At 31.4% G+C, this 22,888-nt stretch overlaps 1 protein-coding gene across 1 annotated transcript; it reads left to right on the plus strand.

The window, feature by feature from the left end:
- The first annotated feature begins 991 nt into the window (after nt 1–991).
- LOC143055516 (uncharacterized) lies at nt 992–3,729 on the plus strand. Its single transcript, XM_076228676.1, has 5 exons — nt 992–1,120; nt 1,621–1,734; nt 2,040–2,084; nt 2,561–2,639; nt 3,180–3,729. The coding sequence occupies exons 1-5, from the start codon at nt 1,054–1,056 to the stop codon at nt 3,559–3,561; spliced, it is 687 nt and encodes a 228-aa protein (XP_076084791.1). The 5' UTR covers nt 992–1,053; the 3' UTR covers nt 3,562–3,729.
- The last annotated feature ends 19,159 nt before the right edge of the window (nt 3,730–22,888 follow it).

Genomic DNA, 22,888 nt, shown 5'->3' on the forward strand with positions numbered 1-22,888 from the left:
TAAATAGGTTGAATGTGTATTGCTTTATTTGTAAATGCAAACCACAAGTACACATAATTTTGCATAGTATTCACCTGTATACTATTAATGAAACATGTAAAATATTGATTTAAATTTGTTGTGAACAGTTGAAAAAAAAATGTGATCATATTTTACATGCTTTACCTCTGGTTATTGCTCAAGGTGTCATATAATAACCGCATATTTTAAAGATTTCTGGAACATACATGTGCATGCTGATGTCAGAATACCTTGTTGTTTTTCTGATTTGAATTTCTATCTTTTATAATTTACTATACAGATAATATATCAAATGTAGCAATGTCTTGCAAAGATGAAACTAATTGTTTATGCATGGATGCAGCTTGCACTGATAAAGGTCTCCGGTTAACGCCAGGGAATTGCAACTTATCCTTTATCGTTAAATGTGGTTTGTACTTTTATTTTTACATTCATGAAGCACAACATATTAAAAAAAACCTCTTCTGCTAGATATAAATGTCATTATTTTTTAAATTGTTTTAAGTCTTCGAACATGTTGAAAATGTTGAATTTCATGATAACACAATTTAAAAAACCGAAATACTAAGAAATGGACCACGGCTTTACATACATTGTAAAGCATATTTTGCTTTGAAAAGTCTTATATTAAGTTGTTAAAGATTATAAGCACCGGATTGAAGAAGGTACCTTGACCCATAATGGTTTACATTTATAAATTGTGACTTGGATGGAGAGTGGTCTCATTGGCACTCATACCACATCTTCCTATATCTATAAAATACCAGCATTGCAGAAACACTAAACAAATGTTCTTTTCACCGATCATTACATGTATAATATGCACACTATCAATTAGTTGAACATTTGATAAAACCATTACATGACAATAAGGGCCGTTATCATCTGTTTTCAATTTAAAAATTAAAATATTTTTCAGACAACTATACAAACACGAAATCAGTATATAAGAATCAAACTGATGCAGTTCGTTTTTGCAATGAAAAATCCGCAATTTTACAATGGTATACAGACGACAGTTGTTCGTTTTCCATGGGTACTGCACAACACTGGACAGGCGGTACACGGATGTATAATACATACCAAGTGAAACGCCAAGGTAAGTTCTGATTTAATAGTACACGTAAATACATTATAATTCGCAGGATTTACATGTTGGTGCGTTTCATGGTATATAGTTGAACAATAAATTTTAATGTTCAACGGTTTTATTACAACATTTGGGAAAACAATGAATTCAAATGCCCACTAAAGTTTAGTTTTCCGGTTTCAACAACAAATTGATACACACGACAATTAATGAATCTACAGAATACGAAATATCAGTGATGTAATAAATATGTATGTGTCAACAGAAGAAAGGAATGATGTATAGATATTAATACTACATTTTCATTTGGATGATTGTTTGACGGTTGTTCCATTGGAAAAGTATTTTTTTTTTAATTTTAGTTGTTATACCATCTAATCATAAGACATCCAGGTGCATACTTCAAATGACTGGAAAAAAACTCCCTTATATAGAATATAATAATACCAATATTATTGAAAATTATAATGAAAAAAAGTATACATTTACATCAATAAGATTATTTACAGATTTGCCAAATTTGCTACCATCATTTCGTTGTTTGAAACTGACCAAACAAGCTGATACCGAGGTATATGTTGCATGTGATAAAGAGAATGTTTTGCCATATTTTTGTAAGATTGGTAAGTGTGTCTTATCGTTGTATCGAACACTCTATTAACAAATTAACAAATTATCCAATTACATTGTATATACATACTGACATTACATTTTACAATTTTGTAAAATTTCAAATGAAATCAATTGATTTGAGTATTAATTATGTAAATGCCCCCAAAAATGGTAGACATTGTTGTATTCGATATTTTGTCCCTGTGTTATTTTTTTCCACTTATATGTTACTTAAATTTGATTTTCTACTGATCCATAATAACTAGTTTATGCAAGATATTACACACGGCATGTTTTTTTTTAAATTTTTGAACAGACAACAAGCAAACAAACAAAGTGATAAGTGAAAACAATAATACAGGTAAGATTTAATGTAATACAATGTATTTGTCAATAATTAAGACAGAAATTCCAAATTTAATTTTGAAAAAAAAAAATGAAAATAACACTAACAAATGATTTGCCTATGAAGTCAGCACGCCTCCGAGATTTTCTCGCTGCATTGAAGACCCATCCATGGCCTTCGGCTGTAATCTGCGTTTCGGTTGAGTTGTTGTCTCTTTAACACATTCCCCATTTCCATTGTTATTTTCATGTTGACATTCGTAAGGAACGCTAGTAGCCAATAATTTGGAAGCATTGGTCTTGTAAATATCTGATTTTGTTTCGACATATATAACTGAAAAGACCCTTGAATAATCGCATATTTCATATTAGGACAACTTTACCTTGAGGAGATGGAACCATACGATTTTATCATATCTTAACGTATAAACGGTATTGAAGATGATAACTGTATAGTGTAACAGATATTCATTTTTTATTGTGAAAATTAAGGTGTATTAGCTGGATCAGTAACCTTGGTTTTGCTCGTAGTTGCCATATTTGTATTAGGACTTTTCTTGTACAAACGAAGGTATGTGTATGAACAATAAAAATATAAAATGTTTGAACAATCATTTTGAACTTTATCATTATAGAAATGATTAGTCAACTAGGCCCATTGTGTTATTGAAATATGAACAAATAATTATTGTCAATAGTACGAATTCTAAAATTAAAATGCAATAGATATTTTCCCTAGCATATGCATAACAGGATATTATTATGGTATCATTATGTAAATTCAAGCTTCATTCATATAACTTAGCTTTACAAATATATCGAGTGGAAAGAAACAGTTTTACTGGTATGACCTTGCTCTGTCAAGCAAACTAATAGATATAGGAAGATGTGGTATGACTGCCTATGAGACAACTCTCTATCCAAGTAAAAAATTATAAAAGTAAACCATTATAGGTTAAGATACGGCGTATGCATACTGTTGTTTATTAATTGGTATTAAGTCCATGAATGTACACGTCATTTGTTTAAGGTTAGTATTTAAATATGTCTTCTACGACTATCTCCAGTGTAAACATCTCCAAATAATACATTTTCTTTAAATATATTGCAGACTAGATTCAAAAGCCTCTCAGAGCAAAAGTCAAAATATCGACCAAACAACGAATCAATCAACAACAGAAACCAATCCAGACGGCCCTAAGACGGGACTAAAAAAAGGTAACAGGCCGTTACCGATACCTTTTATAGGGAAAATGTCAGAGGAAGATGAAAATACTTACTGTAGAATAGCATCTGTATGTGTCGAGGAACCAACACACAATTTTTCGAATCAGTGTTATAATGAAATTATTTTCAAAGGTTACACTAATTCATCAAACATACATTACAAAGAAAATACGATACCCGTTGAAAACACGGAAGACGACGAAAATGTCTACTCTAGGATAGTATCTGCAGTTTTTGACGAACAAAAACAGACCGTTGCAGATTAATGAAATAATGATTTCTAATTAAAAACAGAAAACAAATTCAATCCTTAAGATAGTATACAGGATATACAGATAAAGACTGTCAACTGTATATCCTGTGATTGTTCAACAAAATTAAAACAAATTAATATAATGCATATCATGATCATTAAAGCACTGTATGAACACCTATGTTTTATGTTGTAGTTTGCAAGTTTCAAGTATGACAACTATATTGCCCTGAATGTAAAGAATATGATGTTCAGTAATTGTCGCTTGTGTATGTAATTCATAAGTGTTACTTGTTTCTCGTTTTTATGTATTAGATCGTTGGCTTTGCCGTTTAAATGGTTTTTTACTTGTAATTTTTAGGGCCCTTTATAGCTTGCTGTTCGGTGTGAGCCACGGGTCCGTGATGGAGGTCGTACTCTGACCTATAATGGTTTGCCTTAATAAATTGATACTTGGATGGAGAGTTGTCTTATTGGCACTCATTATGTTTTAAAAATATGAAAAAATAAACCCTGCTTTTCAACTATTCCTCTCACATATTGTCTCTTTTTGTCTCTATCTTGTGAAGCAGGATCAGCTTACCTTTCCGGAGCACTTGATATCACCCCCAGTTTTAGTTGGGTTCGTGTTGCTTACTCTTTAGTTTTCTATGTTGTTTCTTGTATACTATATTTTGTCTGTTTGCCTTTTTTCATTTTTATTCAAGGTGTTGTCAGTTTATTTTTTGTCAATGAGTTTAACTGTTCCTCTGGTTATTTTGTCCCCCTTTAAAATTATATAGATTGTTATGTTTTAAAATTTCCTGTCAAACGAGTAAGGTAAGTCAATAAAAACGATAATTTCGTTAGGACAATCAAATTGAATATGATACACGGTCAACAAGTATTAAGTTTTTTTTATATTCTATACATTGATGTACAATACATTTTGTTCGCTTGACACATTTATTTCTAATGCATAGGAAAATACATACTTAAAAATTGCCTACTTTGTAATGTTTTGCAATTGTATGTGGATTTGGGATTGTAATACACATTCAATGCATCAACCAATATCTTTTTCTTTGAGAAATGTCATGATCATGAAATAAAATATAAAAAAGAGACAACTATGCGGATGAAATCAACTATGGGTCACGGTATGGTCTTCACCAATGAGCACCAACCATACCATATAGTAAGCAACATATAGGAGTGATCAATGATGATTCTGGTATGAACATCAAATGTTGCTTCACAAGTTGAAACCATTATGCTGTTCATGATTGGTACAAATTTAATATATTTTGCATTCGGTTATGAGAAAGAACACGATTAAGACAAATACAGTTGGTTCTTTCATGTGTATACGTATGTATCTGTGACAGACATTCAGCAATGGTCAACTGATGATGGCAAATATTTAAGTTATGAACGGACGAATGATATTGAAATACTTAGAATGTTTGGGTAATAGTTGCATTGTTATTAAAAGCAGCACTCTTCTATTATAGAAAAAATAATAGGATGTACAAGTTTAGATTAACTCAATATCTTGGAGATAAGTCCCAAATATTAAGGTGCAGAAAAATATTGAAATAGTATATTTAAAATACTGCTTTTTTTCAAAATTTCTTTATATCATTGCTGTTGAATAAAGTTTAATCATTTATCTATTTACCTGGTTTTATTACTAGCCAAACCTCCCGCTAATATGGCAATGTTTGAAATTATCGACGAATTAATAACATCATCTAACAAGATAACAGTAGTAACGCAAGATTTATTAGCAATAAGAACTACAAAAAAATAAACAAAAAGAGATTCAACATGATTTGTATAGGGTACGTCAGTAAAGGCCATATTTGCCTTCGATTAAAAAGTTGAAAAATGTTTTAAAATGACTTTAAGACTTTTTGTGACAAAGTTTTATTCTAGTTATGTCAAGATAAAAGCTCGAGATTTCGGCATATATTGGCTGGATTTCAATCAAATTTAGGACCAGGACACATGGAGCACAGGCGTTAACAAACTAAATATTCAAGTAAGACATGTAAAATGTCTTTACAAACATTATTTAGGAAGATCTTTTTATCGACGTATGTGATTTATGTTTCCTGTCCAATGATCGATGGAAACTTACACACCAAGTACTATTTGTGACGTTATTGATAAAACACAGGAACGTTAAGTTTTAGTAAAAGGGCTTATATCATATCTAGTCACTGTGTTAGCTATGATTCATTGTGATATTGGTCAACAAATCCTAATTTAAATTTAATCTAAAAAAGGGGTCCAGTTTAGGACCTGACCGTACTTCTCCTTTCTGAAATGAGTCATCATAATCCTCACAAAGAAGTAATGAATTAAAGGGCACTTCAAACTAAACAGTATAGAGAATGGACATATTTTAACTCTGAATATGATTAGTATTGCATTCACTGTAGAAACAAGATTAAGAAAAAAGAAACATGTTACTCATCTCCAAAGTAAAACTCGATGAATCTATAAATAGTTTAAAAAAGAAAAAAAAACTTTTGATTAAATTTCCAGTGCTTCTGGTAAATCATCAAACACATAATCGACAAAACAAATGAGCAATTTTCAGAGTTTTAAGAAACATAGCATCGCACTCACGAACTCAGTATATGTTAAAACACTGGAGGAAAATTGGTTGATTTAAAAAATATTAACGGTGTATAAATAGAATTAAAGTCACACACCATGTGACATGATTTAACAAACTTTACTAAAATTGTCTGTTTATAAATTTTGAAATTATTATGAAACTAAGGTTTCAACTCCCTCAGGCAAAGTTGGCTTTAGATGAATTTGGCTATTTATTTATTTTTTTTTTGACATAAAGCTCTTCAACGATTTTCGGTACTTATACATCTTCGGATTTCAAATGTTTGGCTTTGAGCGTTCCTGATGAAGGTAAATCCAGAAAAGCGCTTCGGACGCAATTAATTATAAAACGTGTTGTTTTCCATTTTTTACATCACTGGGTCGATACCTCTGCTGGTGGACTATCAGTCCCCGAGGGTATCATCAGCTCAGTAGTCAGTGCTTCGGTACTGACATGATTTAACAAACTTTACTAAAATTGTCTGTTTATAAATTTTGAAATTATTATGAAACTAAGGTTTCAACTCCCTCAGGCAAAGTTGGCTTTAGATGAATTTGGCTATTTATTTTTTTTTTTTTTTTTTGACATAAAGCTCTTCAACGATTTTCGGTACTTATACATCTTCGGATTTCAAATGTTTGGCTTTGAGCGTTCCTGATGAAGGTAAATCCAGAAAAGCGCTTCGGACGCAATTAATTATAAAACGTGTTGTTTTCCATTTTTTACATCACTGGGTCGATACCTCTGCTGGTGGACTATCAGTCCCCGAGGGTATCATCAGCTCAGTAGTCAGTGCTTCGGTACTGACATGATTTAACAAACTTTACTAAAATTGGCTGTTTATAAATTTTGAAATTATTATGAAACTAAGGTTTCAACTCCCTCAGGCAAAGTTGGCTTTAGATGAATTTGGCTATTTATTTATTTTTTTTTTGACATAAAGCTCTTCAACGATTTTCGGTACTTATACATCTTCGGATTTCAAATGTTTGGCTTTGAGCGTTCCTGATGAAGGTAAATCCAGAAAAGCGCTTCGGACGCAATTAATTATAAAACGTGTTGTTTTCCATTTTTTACATCACTGGGTCGATACCTCTGCTGGTGGACTATCAGTCCCCGAGGGTATCATCAGCTCAGTAGTCAGTGCTTCGGTACTGACATGATTTAACAAACTTTACTAAAATTGTCTGTTTATAAATTTTGAAATTATTATGAAACTAAGGTTTCAACTCCCTCAGGCAAAGTTGGCTTTAGATGAATTTGGCTATTTATTTATTTTTTTTTTGACATAAAGCTCTTCAACGATTTTCGGTACTTATACATCTTCGGATTTCAAATGTTTGGCTTTGAGCGTTCCTGATGAAGGTAAATCCAGAAAAGCGCTTCGGACGCAATTAATTATAAAACGTGTTGTTTTCCATTTTTTAGGATGTTAGTTAATTATGCAGTTGCAAAAATCACACACATGTTTACAAATTAAAAATTAGGATGCGAAATATAGATAATATGTCACGAATAAGGAAGTATAGAATAGTAGAAAATCTCAATATTAGGGAAATATTTACCAAACTCAAAAAGATAAAGGAAAAAACATGAGACAGAATTAATCACATTGTAAAATAAAACAAGTACCACGAGACAGGAATTGAAGACTTACAACTGCGTTCTAATTATCGCTTAGTTATATAAGATTATCTGCGTTTCTTACTGGATACTGTAATTAAGTATTATTTCGTATACATACATTATATACTACAGTGGAACTCGTTGAGGGAGTTAACATCTTTGACTTTGCTTAAACATGTTAAACCCGGGAAATACACTAAGCCGAGTTTTCAAAAAATGTTATGCACTTTGCATTTAAGAACTCTTGCAGAAACTTATTCTGAGGGAAATCATAATAGGCTGCTGATGTCATAATTCCAGCCCATACAATTGCAATGTTCACAACAGAAAAATATATGTTGAAATGTCAGTACTTTCTTTTAACCATTTTTTTCAGTTACTTAGGGGAAAATATTTGCCGCCTCAAACCGTTTCCAACAACTATGTATTTAAACAGCTTGGCTAAACATTTTTAATCAAACAGACCTAGATGCATTATTAAAAAAAAAACAAATTTAAATTAAACAGTACATAATTGATTCTATTTTATTTTGATTATAATTTAACTGCAATCTAACCTTGTGTCAAAATGAAAAAAGAATATTATTTCATGTGACAGATAAAAAAAACTTTAATGTATTTGATCACGTTTTGAAGGAAGTGAAATTATTTGCATGTAATCTAACCTCGTGTCAAAATAAAATCTTATAAAATTATTATGACTTATTAATGAATCTCGCTGAAATTTAAACGGTAGACAGTACCTTATTATGTTAACTTGAAAACTAAAAAATGGGCAAAAATATTTCGTTCAGAAAGAAACTGATATGGTATAATTGCAAAAGAGACAAAATGACACAGAAATAAACAATTATAGGTCACTGTTCATCCGCCAACAATGAGAAAACCCCATAACGCATATTCATATATAAAAGTCTTCAAAATGACAAAATGAATGTAAAATAACTTTATTGATAAAACTAATGGTCTGAATTATAAACAAAATAGAAGATAATATATATGAACCACAGACACAAACCACAACCACTGAATTACAGGCTCCTGATCCTGACTTGATAAAGTCACATACATAATGTGGCAGGGTTAAACATATTACTGCCTCCTCAACCTCCCCTGGGACAGTGATGTAAAAGTACAACATCTGAAAGTTAAGCTATTAGCCCTCCTTCCCTCTGTATGTAATCAACTGTAGGCGAATTCCAAAAATCAAAACATTTTGGATTTACAATCAAATCAAATAGATAAATAATTGCGGCAAATATATGATTTGCAGAAGACAATATTGTCACTGAAATTAATACCCTAATCGTTAGTCCCCTAAAAGATTTAAAAAAATTTAATTCGTAAATATGTAGTTCAATTTAACGTGTATGCTGTGATCCGAATTACCAGTCATATGAACACTTCAAATAATCGATCACTTCGTTCATGTTCAATATTACTTTTTAAAAACATAGCTTCAAATATTGACAAGGAAGACACAGACCAATCAACACATACTACGTATCGGTATAACGTCAGCCCATAGTAACCAGCTAAGTATTTAAAGCACAAACTATTGAGTCAATCATATTGGAATGGTATGCGAACTGATAAGAATGAATATATACTTCATATTTATATTTATGCACAAGATGTTCGATGCTGTCCTAAGTGATTTCAGAATTAAATTGATCTCAGCGCACCATTAACCTGAATATGACAACAAGTATGACGAAGATAACGCCATTGGAGCCAATTATGTTAGATCTGTTGCGCTATGCGGTGTACAATGTATATCAAATGCGCGTTGTTTATCATTCTTCTACAACAAGCTTACAGGAATGTGTATTCTACACTCAGATCCGTTCACATATACTGTGATGTCATCTTAAGCGGAAGGGTGGACATTTTATCTTTCACAGGAACGTAAGTCTGCATACATGTTTATAAACTAGTTGGACGCCTCCGTGTGCGAGCGTTTCTCGCTGCATTGAAGACATATTGGTGATCTTCTGCAGTTGTCTGTTCTGGTCGGGTGAATGTCTCATTGACACATTCCCCATTTCCATTCTCAATTTTACACATATTATATCATGTCTGGTTTACTGAAGTTAATACCTAAAACCTATGCTGAGTGTATAAACAACCACTATGTCGATGCCACTACTGATTGTGATTTCCTTCCCGTGAGTACCACGAGCCAAATAGTATGCTTGTCTGTGTTGACATTACTGATCTTTGTTAGGGTCATTTTAAAATAAACTTTAGATAATCATTGATTTTTTATTTTGAAATGTTTAGTATGTTTTACTCCAATGTTTGGCCCGCCTTTCAACGTTTTCCTTTATATGAATATTAAACGTGTTTGAATCGAGTGTACGCTAATTATTCTTTTGTAGGCAAAAAAAAATATCATAATCCTTGAATCTATGATGAGTTTATCTATAACGTGTATAAAGGCTAACACTTAAGTATATATAACAAAAACAGACAGAACAATCTTCCATAGACGTTAATTTCTATTCACAATGTTTATGTTCTAAACCATGGGAGTATATGGACTATACATATATGCTCATATAGTTTATAAGTATGTTGGCGTTGGTTTTGTGTTGCACATCAGTGTTTCTGTTGTTCCTTTGTTTTCCTCTTATAGTTGATGCTTTTCCCTTGGTTTTAGTTTTTATTCCGGATTTGTTTTCTCTATCGATTTATGCTTTTTAAACAGTGGTATACTACTGTTGTATTTGTTGACCAACCTGATACTGTCCTACTCTGTTGATCAATAAAATATAGATTTTATTATTACTAGACAGTTTTGCAACCATTTAATAGTTTGTTGTACATAAAAATGACGGTACAAGTACAGAGATTGTAAACATGTATTTAAAAGAGGGACGAAAGATACCAGAGGGACAGTCAAACTCATAAATCGAAAATAAACTGACAACGACATGGCTAAAAATGTAAAGAGACAAACAAACAATAGTACACATGACACAATATTTAAGAGTCATGCATTGATTTTCAATTTGAAATATTCTGTGTTTGTTTTCTATATCAGTGTATATATGGCTTTTATGTCTTCCTTTCACCTTGAATAAATAGAGGGTTGCTGCTAAACAAAAGGAGCGAGTAAACATATTAAACCAAGAGTTTTTATTTTATCAGTGAAGTTGAAATCATAAATCAAAATATAATGAACATCATCAAACTTGTTAAATGACTGTTTTGACCTACCCTTTCATGAATATTTATAATAATTATAATCTCCGTTTTGGTGGGATTTGTGTTGCTTAGTGTATAGTTTATATATTTTGTTTTGGAAAAATTTTCATTGTTTGTATTGCCATGTTTTCTTAGTTTGTTTTATCTTCTAATGGGTTAATTAATTATCCTTTTGATATTTTTCATCTCTCTTTTTAATCATTTTACATACTTGTAATAGTAATATTTTATCATAATTCATTCAAGATTTAAAAACAAATAGATATTCGCAAGTCTCATTTTCGAAAAAATCAATTAATTTTCGTATGAATGTTTTTTTTTTGTACTAAGGCCACACCAATTTAATTTCTTGTTCTACGGATTTTTGGACTCCAATAAAAAAATGTTTAATTTGCAAATTTTTGAGGCGAAGCTTGAAAAGTAAAGGCGAGGTATAATGATTTTTTTTTGAAAACATAAAATAGTAGGTTTTGACAATATAAAAACTTGATGTATCTCTTGTACTTTGACATTTCTTTAAACTATGAAGTATTTTTTGTCCCTATTTACCAAGAAATAATTGAATAATTGAATCTGGGGTCTGTATGTGTGACTGATAATGAGACAATATCTCCATCTAAGTCTTAATCAGGTATGGAACAACCCCTTAATGTAATAAATATCCCTTTTATGAGGGGTCAATTAATATAAGTTATAATAATATAATTTTTTGTAAAAACACACTTTTTAATACAAAAGGACTCATGTTTTCCCAAAAAACTATATATCTATCTGGTATCAACTGGTCAAAACACTGTCCAAGAATTTTCTTATGTTCCTGGACTTTAACCATGTTAACACATTTACTGCAGCAGTTTAATATTCAAAATAAGTGGACCCCTCTTTTCGAAATTTATTTAAAATATGATGTACATTTCCTCTTTTTCAGTTAAAAAAAAATAAGTTTTCAAAGGTTTTTCATAGTAGCACTATACAAATCCTTGGTTTTTCTATTTTCTTTTCTATATATCATTTTATTCTGGTATCACCTAAAAAGTAAAATCACAAACATACTGAACTCAGAGGAAAATCAATTCGGAAAGTCTATTATCACTTGGCAAAATCAAATAACAAAACGCATCAAAACGAATGGACAAGAACTGTCATATTCCTGACTTGGTACAGGTATTTTCATTTTAAGTTCGACAAAGGTATACAGAAAAACCCATTAGTTTACATTACATTGCATATGTGTACATTTGTTGAGGAAGCATTACATGTACAACAGTAAAATTACCCCTTGTCTGAGTGAGGGTTGTTCCCAACCTGATGATAAAAAAACACAAGTCAAAGTACGGCCTTTTACACAGGGCTTTGATCCAGACCAAACAGCAAGATATAATGTGCGGGAAATGGACATGATTACTTATCCGGATGGGGGAAGCGGGAATATAAAAAAAATAAAAAAATTCTGTTATGAAAAAAAAAAGGTGCGGGTGGATCCGTCGAACAATTAATTAAATTGGTGTGGCCTAAAAATTATCTTCAAACGTATAGACAGGTAGAAGACACACTTATATGAAAAGACAGGAAAAAATAACTTTAAGTCTGTTCTCTATGAGTGGTTAATGGTACGAAGTTGGATTCTCTTCGAATGTGAACAGTCAACATAGCTTGGGTCTCGTAATTGGTTGGTGGTACACAATTTTTTTCTCACGTTAACAGTCAGGATAATATTGTTTCTAATTTACTCTGTACGATCAAATTTCATCTTGTTTTTATCTGAAACCTGTAAAAATGGTTCGTTTTTATAACCGTCAATATGTTTTCCTAATCTTAGAATAATTTTACACTAGTACAATACCGTTCTGAAAAACAGTGTGTTGATTTATGGCTTTTTGTATTAACATTTGTTTTTCATTGCGGCAATCAATATTGTGTTCCATAATAAGAAAACAACCGTCAATTATCATTTTGACAGGTTGTGGTCGCTGTTTGGTCAACTTCTTCTTCTACAGAGAACTGGACTTGTGTTATAAATTTGAACCACCAATTCAAGCATCCAAGGTTTATTCCGTGTGTCCAAGAAATGAGCTCATACGTATCAATTCTGACGAAAGACAAGATTATATCAAGCTTGTTACAGGTTATAACATAGTAAAAATACAAAACCTACACGCTATAAACTTTAATGCGTCTGAAGCGCTATTCTGCATTTACTTTCATCAGGAACGCTTAGCACTGAAAAGTTACTTAGAATTTCTATAGGGTCTTCTTCCATCCTTGTATGGATTATACAATAAGTTTTGACGGATTTGTATCCCAATTCGTTGATCATTACAGGCCTGCATTTATTTCAGCTGACATCGGAAGAGACTACACTATGGGAATATTTATACAAGGTAAAAAGATACAACTTGAGGATAAATGGACGTACAACGATGGATCTACAATGAAGTATTTCAGGTGGTACCTAGGTCACCAAAATAGATTATCGAACGTCATCGCTCTGTGGCGGAGGAATAACTACCTCTGGGTATGTTCTTAACCTGAAAATAAGTGTGCCTATATATGTGAATATCGACCACAGAATTACACAAAGTGACTCTTTTCAATATAAAGAAAAAACTACTTCCTCTGAAACGTTAAGTGTTCTGTTTTGTTCTTGATACTTGTCAAAATCCATTTAAAATTAAACATCTATAAAACTTTAATCACAAGCCTTTTTTAGGTCACAAGATCGGTAATACACGGAAAACAAGGGTTTTCTTTTCCCCCCAAAAATACCCCTAATCTGAGGTAATTCAAATTATAAAAGTGGTTCTTGTATGCCTTGTTTGTAATTTGCCCTAACTAATTTGATCAACTTGATTTTTTAATATAACTTTAAAAAGTGTTATCAAGGTGTGTTTTTTAAGTTCTATAATATTACAATATAAAGTGTAATTTTCACGATTTTTTAATTAACTCTATATGGAACAAAAGCAGTGTCTGCGTAATTAACTGATTATTACATGTGAATAAACTCATCATAGATACCAGGACTTAATTTTGTATATACGCCAGACGCGCGTTTCGTCTACAAAAGACTTATCAGTGACGCTCGAATCTACAAAAGTTAAAAAGGCCAAATACAGTACGAAGTTGAAGAGCATTGAGGACCAAAATTCCCAAAAGTGTTGCCAAATTCAGCAAAGGTAATATATGCCTGAGGTAGAAAAGCCTTAGTATTTCCAAAAATTTTGTAAACAGTAAATTTAAAAATATAACCATATCAATGACAATTCATGTCACCACACAAGTGCTGACTACTGGATTTGTGTTCCCCTGGGGGAAATACATCTCCACCAGCAGTGGCGTCGACCCAGTGGTTGTAAATAAACTCATCATAGATACCAGGACACCACAAATCTATACCAGGCTTGAGTAAGTGTTGACCATTTCGAGCAACCACTATTTTAAACTGACCAGAACCAAATTCCTCTGTTCATCTTGTTTTATTGGTGTATCAAAGGCATAAACCCTGTGTACCATATATCTATAGAATGTCAAAGACCTTGTGATATAGTGCTACATGTAATGAATTTCAAGTTGTGAGAAATACATTTTTTGTATTGTTGAATTTAGGACCAATGCTATATCAAGTATACTCAATGACAAATTGTTGTTCAAATTTCTAGCCATGGGAGATATTTGTTGTGAAAAACAGTTTTTAAATTGATAAAATATAAAAGATAGAAAAAAAAACAGGTCTAGGTTGGTTAAGACTTGGTTGGGTAAATTGTAGACTAGGTAGAATTTTGTTCAGATTAGGTGGATCATGGTTTAGTCTTGGTTTAGAATGGTTCAGACACTTATGAAATGGTGAAGTACTGGCCGGGAAAAGTTTTAGTACAAGTTCAGATTGTTAAGTATGGTTCAGACTGCAGTCAAGTAATATATAGTAAATTTCAGACCAGCTCACACTGGTCGAATGGCAGTCAGTACAGTCGAGTACAAAATTAATATAGACTATTTCAGACTTTTATTGGTTTGTAGTGTAAGTAATTCATGCAAGCCATACAAATGTTTGAGGTTTCCCTACTGGTCCGGGCCATTTTCTATTTTACTCCCTGCTAGATAGCATTTAATTTAAAGCTAGAAATGGTTTGCAAGAAATATTTATAAAATTACCTCTAGAATTAGAATGTGTTCTCATAATTTTTACAAACTGTATTTTTTAATTTACGAATAGTTATCGCTGGTTCCAATTAATTGTCTAATTAACATTTGATGTAACGTAACTATGTGTGTGAGCCATCACGGTTTCTTGTTTGTATCCATGAATATTTGAATGATGCATATGCAAAACAAAATAAAAAACACCTAGATCAAAACTAGATTTACATTCAGTGGTCAACTTTAGCTTGGTAGATTTTATTTGTATGACCTCATGTTTTTCAATGACGATAAACTATATCCAACTTTATTAGACATCACGTGACTTAGATGATGTAACGTTCCGCATTCATAAGAACATTTGTCACATAAAAATCGCTTGGCCCTTCAATAAACTATAATTATAGTGGTTTTTGATTTGCCAGATTTTGCTGATCTTTCCTTTGTCTTTAGCATATATGTTCACATGTTAAACTTGATAGTTTTAACTCCATTGCAATAACGTCCCTGGTCAATTGTACATTATGCTGTGTTTCTCCACTTATGTCCACTGATTGTTTTGTAAAACTAACAAATATGAGTCTGTGTGTACATTAATTTCAAAAATTACTTAAACAAAATTATAAATTAGCTGCTATATTTAAATATCTGAAATTTATTTTTAGCGCTGCATTATATTTACAGCAGTTTAATGTGTTGGTATCAAGGATGGGTTTATTTACAACCAATGTGTCGATGCCACTGCTGGTGGAGTTTTAATTCCCAGGGGGTATCTCAAAACACAGAAGTCAGCACTTCTATGTTTACATCAGACAATAACAATCAAAACCATGGAGTAAACAAAGACTCGTAAAACCAAAAGACATGAATATCAACAGTTATAAATAATATAAAAGAAATAACACTAACTAGAATAAAAACTGGAAGTGAAATCAGGTGCTCGGGAAGGGTAATCATTTCCTGCACCGTATACGGTATCATTGATATAGTCATAAGTTAAAATAACTGTTCAAAACTTTGACTTTTTAAGATACGAAGGGTCTTCTACCTCAGGAATAGATTACCGCAGCTGTATTTGGCAATTTTTTTTGGATTTTTTTTTTAATTTTTGGTCATTAATGCTCTTCAACTTCTTAATGCATATGAGCTTTCAAAAAATGAAATAATAGATATTCACTGAAGGGTATTTAAGTAGACGAACCGCACGGCTAGCGAAAATGCAAATTTGAATCCTCGTATCTATGATGAGCTAAACTAGATACGTATGGCGTTGATACCATTCATCGAATTGCGCAGTATATCATTTTATTTAAATGTTATACATTTTTAAAACTCAACAACCCTTAACGTTTTGTTAAGTTATGCATTAGAATAGAAAAATCCACGTTCAAATGTTTTGCTTTGCACAATAGATTATAATTAGAGATCTGTACACAATTGATGCTATTTTGCAATGATTTTCCTGTAATCTAACTTCATGTCAAAACAAAAAGGAATATTGTTTCAAGTTTCAAAACTATGAATAATTTGATCATATTTTACGGGAAGTAAGATTATTTTTCTGTAATCTAACCTCGTGTCAAAATATTTTTTTCCGATTATAATAACTGATAAATCTTCCTTAAATGGAGACGGTAGGCAGCACTTCATTATGTGAGCTTTAACAAAAAGTCGGTGAAAACATCTGCAAAAATATATCGTTACAAAAAACCTCACATCTGATTTTTAACTGTTCTATTATAACTTAGTATAAAAGTGCGGTGAATAAGATATTATTCTAGTTTTACTTTTTTTGCAAACACCACACCTAAATGTAGCAATTACAATATACACAAGAAGATGTTGTATGATTACAAAAGAGATGATATGACACAGAAATTAACAATTATAGGTCACCGCACAGCCTCAAATAATAAGAAAAACCCATATCGTATAGTCAGATATAAAAGTCCCCAAAATGACAAAATAAATGTAAAACAATCAAACTGATAAAACCAACGGTCAAATTTATTAACAAAATAATAGAGGAAAATCTATATGAAACAGAGACACAAATCCATACCAATGAATTACAATCCCCTGATCCTGACTTAATAATTGCACATACATAATGTGGCAGGGTTTAACATATTAGTGGCTGCTCAACCGCCCCCTGAGACAGTGATGTAACAGTACAACATTAGAAAATAGGTTGACAAAGGCTTAACTTATCAGGTGAATACACATAGAAATATATCTCTAACACACTTAGTCGACGTGTTATGGTACGTATACATCCCACAGCAAACAGACACTAAATATAAATCTGAAAGTACTAGCTCATTTTAACGAATTAACAAATCATGCATCTAAGACTAACATAATGTTTATTTTCCATAAATGTTTCATAGGATACAACACGTTTCTTCTATGGTTAAGGCAACGACATTTGTAATCTGACATATATAAAAAAAAGAACCTTTTGAAATCGATTGTGACTGATGAATCTCTCATAACTGGAGACAGTTAACCAAATGCAAACTCTTCTTATTCTATATATGTACATAGCACAAAACACATTTCTCAAAAGACCCAAAAAGTGAAAAGTATATTTTAACAAAATGCATTTGAATAACAGGTTGAACAACGGATGTTCGTAAACCTCGCTGACTGCCATAAACATGATAAACGATTGACAAATACATTGATCATCAAATGTTGATCTTAATATTAGTTTTCTACCAAGCAGAAAACTTGCGGAAAAGATAGTACTCCACAAACATGAGATGCAAAAATGTGTACACCATATCCGGATTTCGACAATGAATGTCTCTACCGTGATGTTAGAGATCAAAACGAGGTTATAAGTTATAGACGCTACAAGCCATCTTCCCTTCTTTTTATCAACTGTAGACGAATGCCGACATCAAAACATCATGCATTTACAATCGATAAATGCTCCTATGAGTACATGAGATATGCATTTTATGGGTAAATTTATTTCTATGACATCAAACATTTACCGATTGGAGACAGGTTAATATTTCCAACAATATCATTTGAATATTGACTTGAGATATTATAACAACCAAAAGCATTTCGAATCAAAGATTTTCAAAAAATTTTAAATTATGATTATTAGCTGTGTTCTAATTTAGACCCACCCCCCTGATTGTAAGAGGGCGTATTTAGTTAGTCAAGTCATCTGAATATTGACTACAGATATTAAAACAACCGAAAACACTTCGAATCAAAGATTTTCAAAAAATAGAAAATTACGATTATTCGCCGTGTTCTATTTTTGACCCCATGATTTTAAGAGGGCGTATCTAATTAGTCAAGAACAGTTGACTTATAGTAAATTGAACCTCAAGTTTAAAAAGTAAAATCACAAAAATACTGAACTCAGAGGAAAATCAATTTGGAAAGTCCATAATCACATGGCAAAATCAAATAACAAAACGCATCAAAAACGAATGGACAAGAACTGTCATATTCCTGACTTGGTACAGGCATTTTCAAATGTAGAAAATGGTGGATTGAACCTGGTTTTATAGCTAGCTAAACCTCTCACTTGTATGACAGTCGCATCAAATTCCGTTATATAGTCACCGATGCGTGAACAAAACAAACAGACATAATAGGTAAAAATGTCAAAAATAGGAGAGATGAACCGGAGAAATAAGTTCCAGGTACAATAAGCAAACAAAATAATTTCTTTGTAAAATGAAATCGTCCCATTTATCTAAGGGGATGCACGATTAGTTTAAGACAACACATCTAGACTGCTTTCGCTATGTATTACCTAATATTCCTTTCACAACCAAACGTTCCCAGAAATTGTTTAAATATTTTCCAGTTAACAATCCAGTTGTAAAAAATGATCCAGAATAATCCTATTGAATAAATTAAACATTGTCAATAATTTCTACCTCCTTTGAAGCATTAATGAGTTGATCTCTTCAAATACTTTCAACATATTTTCCTTGTGTCTTGGCCTTGAATCCTAGCTAAACATGCTAAATAAGACATCCTTTGTCATGTTTGTCTATAAACATTTTTTTTATTCGCGTCCATGTCTAGGAAGAGCTTGTAACGTTTCTACTAACATCCTGAATTTTAATAGTGTGATGTGGATTTGAACGTTCATGATGAATGTAAATTTATAAAACGAAAGATTGCCAAAAATAATGTCAATTTGTTTTTGTTCAGCACTTTGAATTTGTGATATTCTACACGTAATGATTTCGTGGGGTATTAAAGGGAAACAATAAGTACATGCATTGCATACTCAATAGGACAACAAAAGTGTATATGTTTGCTTAACAGAGATAGCCTCATAGCAGGTTTGACTGTATTTTAGAATAATTGCAACACAAATATAATGTGTAAAAGAAAATATTGTCACTGAAATTAATACTCCAATCTTTAGTTCCCTGAAAGATTTAAAAAAAACAATCATTCTTAAATATATAATTCAATTTAACGTAGAAACTTTTATCTGTGATTGAATAACCAGTCAAACATGTATGAATACGTCAAATCATCAATCCCATTGTTCATGTTCAATATTTCTTTTTTTTTAAACATAGCTTTGAATATTTCCAAGGTAGAACAGACCAATCAACACACAATACGCATCGTAGAAAGTCAGCCCATAGTAACCAGCTAAGTATTTAAAACACAAACTATTGAGGCAATCGTATTGGAATGGTTTGCGTACTGACAATAATGAATATATCTTCCCTATTTATATGTATGCACACGATCTTTGCTGCTGTCCTAAGTGAATCAAGTATTAGATTGATCTAAGCGTACAATTGGTTTTAGTTTGTAACCCGGATTCGTTTACTCTCTATCGATTTATGCTTTTTCAACAGCGGTATACTACTGTTGCATTTGTTGACCAAGCTGAAATTACCCTATTTTGTTATATATATAATATAGATATATGATTAAAAAAAGATTTGCAACGATTAAATAGTTTGTTGTTCATAAAATGACAATACGTCTGTGTTGTTTTATCTATATCACTGTACATGTATATGTGGCTTGTTTTTTCATACCCTCACTTAGAATAAATAAAGGATTTCTGCTTAAAAGGAGCGATTAAACCAAGAGTTTCTATTTTATCAGTGAAGTTGAAATCATACATTCAAAATATATGAACGTCACTAAAATTGTCAAATGACCGGTTTTTTTCCCCTTTCCATGAATATCATAGCCCCCGTTTTTGGTGAGACGTTTGTTTAATAATGGAATAAACTCATCATAGATACTAGGATTACATTTTGTATTTACGCCAGACACGCGTTTCGTCAACAAAAAGCTTATTAGTGACGCTCAAATCCAAAAATGTAACGAAGTACAAATAAAGTGCGAAGTTGAATAGCATTGAGGACCAAAATTCCTAAAAGTTTTGCCAAACACAGCTAAGGTAATCTATTCCTGAGGTAGAAAAACCATAGTTTTTCAAATATCCAAAGTTTTGTTAACAGTTAATTTATAATTATGAACATATTAATGATAACTCAAGTCAACACAGAAGTGCTGACTTCTGGGCTTGTGATACCCTCGGGGAAATAAATCTCCACCAGCAGTGGCATTGACCCAGTGGTTGCAAATAAACTCATCATAGATATCAGGATTAAAATTTTATATTTACGCCAGACACAAAAACTAAATAAAGATAACAAAACGAAAAAGCTCATTTTTCTATGAAAGCAGTCACTACAAAAGTCAAAAAGTCTGAAAAGACCAGTTTTTGTCTGAATTTGCATGAATGTTTACTCGACATTCTTAATTTATCCGAATAATTTTTAAATATTCTTGACATAGTATGAATTTGTCCAATAAGGTTCTTCATTTTTCTTGACAAGTGTCTTTACAGTATGAACATTGTCTTAAAATTTCTCGACACTTCCTGTATCTTCTGATAAGAGTCTGAATTAGTCTCGACCAATTCTTGACTGTCTTAAATTTGTCTCGATCTGTCTTGACATATTCTTGACATTCTTAATAATGTCTGAATATGTCTCGACACATTCTTGACAGTCTTAAATATGTCTTGACACTATCTCAACAATATACATTTCGCCTTAAAATGTGAACAGACTTATTTTGCACTGTTTCATTGTGTTTATGACATTCAATTGCTGTTATATACTTATTATGGCTTAACTAAACTTTGAAGAATATAGTAAGATACCATTTTGGTCTGAATAATCCCCCATGTAGATTAATTTTGATTTATTTTTATTAATTCATCTTTTGGGTTTGTGTGGCTAAAAAAAGGAGGGAGGGGGAGGGGCTTTCGTGAAGGTCAAATAATTTGTTCCCATCTTGATTCAAAAACCTTATTCATTTTTTAGGACAACCAAAAAACATTTTTTTATTCCAATTTGAGTGTTGAACTTTATAATTTTTTAACAAAAATAAATATTTGTGATAACTCCTTCCAGAAAAGAAAAAAAAAAATATGTTTAGATCTATATCATGCATGTCTGTTTCAGATCCATTTCATAAGACCAAATAAATGATTTCTATAGAAATGGACCCTTTGTAAATACATTTTTTTTATTATTTCTGGAGTAGATAATACTTTTCTTTTAATCTTTGGAAAATATTCAAATTTTATTTTATGTTAAAATAATTAACTTCATATTTTGATGAAGAAAATCAATTTAACTTCAATTTTTTTTCATCAAAATGATGATTTTGATTTTCATCTTATTCTATAAACAAACTTTTTAAATTGTAGTGGCATGGTCGGTCAACTTATAAGTTGCATGGTTTATTACAGGTAAAGCAGTAATTTCTATTTGACAGTTGTGTGTACTCTGCGGTGTGGAATACCTTAATTTTATGGGGAACATCCTGTCCATGTGTAATACTTAATATATATTCCAACAGATGACATTACACAAATTGTTCCTCTGTTAAATGAATAATTTGTATATCATCATAATTTGCTATTTATATAAACCACATTTTGATACAATAATTATTTACCATATAAACATTGAATATTATGAATGTAGAATGAAATATGTCTACAGTATGATTGGTTATAATCATTTAATTTATAAGATTTAAGAATCAAGATTTGTAATTATTTAAAAACCCAATTGTAAATTGTTGTATATCAACACACCCACATTTAAATTATTTTATACATTAGATTGCATAGCCATATTTGCATTTGTAAAGATATTTATATACCCATATTTTCAATTATTTTACATGCCCAATTTTTATTTTTGAAGAGTAACTTGAAACAACAGTATATCATATAAAAAGAAATAGAGAATAAATTTATATCATGAATATTGGTTATGATTTGTAAAACTCAGAACTGTCAAGTAAATTTAAGACACAATTCAAAATGTCAGAATATGTCAAGCCATACTGAGAAAAAAAAAGAATGTCGAGAACATGTCGAGAAATTTCAAGACAGTATTCAAATGTCAAGAATTTGTCAAGAAATTTGTTGACCATATTCAGAATGTCGAAAAAATGACAAATAAATTTGTTACAAATTGATATAAATGAGAATTTGTCAAGAAAAATTAAGACACAAGTCATACTTTTGGAGAATGTCGAGTAAAAGTTCATGCAAATTAAGACAAACACTGGTCTTTTCAGACTTTCAGACTTTTGTAGTGAGAAGATGTGCAGTAATTCGAAGAATTATCTACGTAGCAATTAAAAAACGAAACGAAAAATGATACAACGAATATACTGTTGGATACTCATGGCCGTATTTGTACTTATAATGAAA

This window comes from Mytilus galloprovincialis, chromosome 12 (assembly GCF_965363235.1).
Source record: "Mytilus galloprovincialis chromosome 12, xbMytGall1.hap1.1, whole genome shotgun sequence".
NCBI classification, from domain to species: domain Eukaryota; kingdom Metazoa; phylum Mollusca; class Bivalvia; order Mytilida; family Mytilidae; genus Mytilus; species Mytilus galloprovincialis.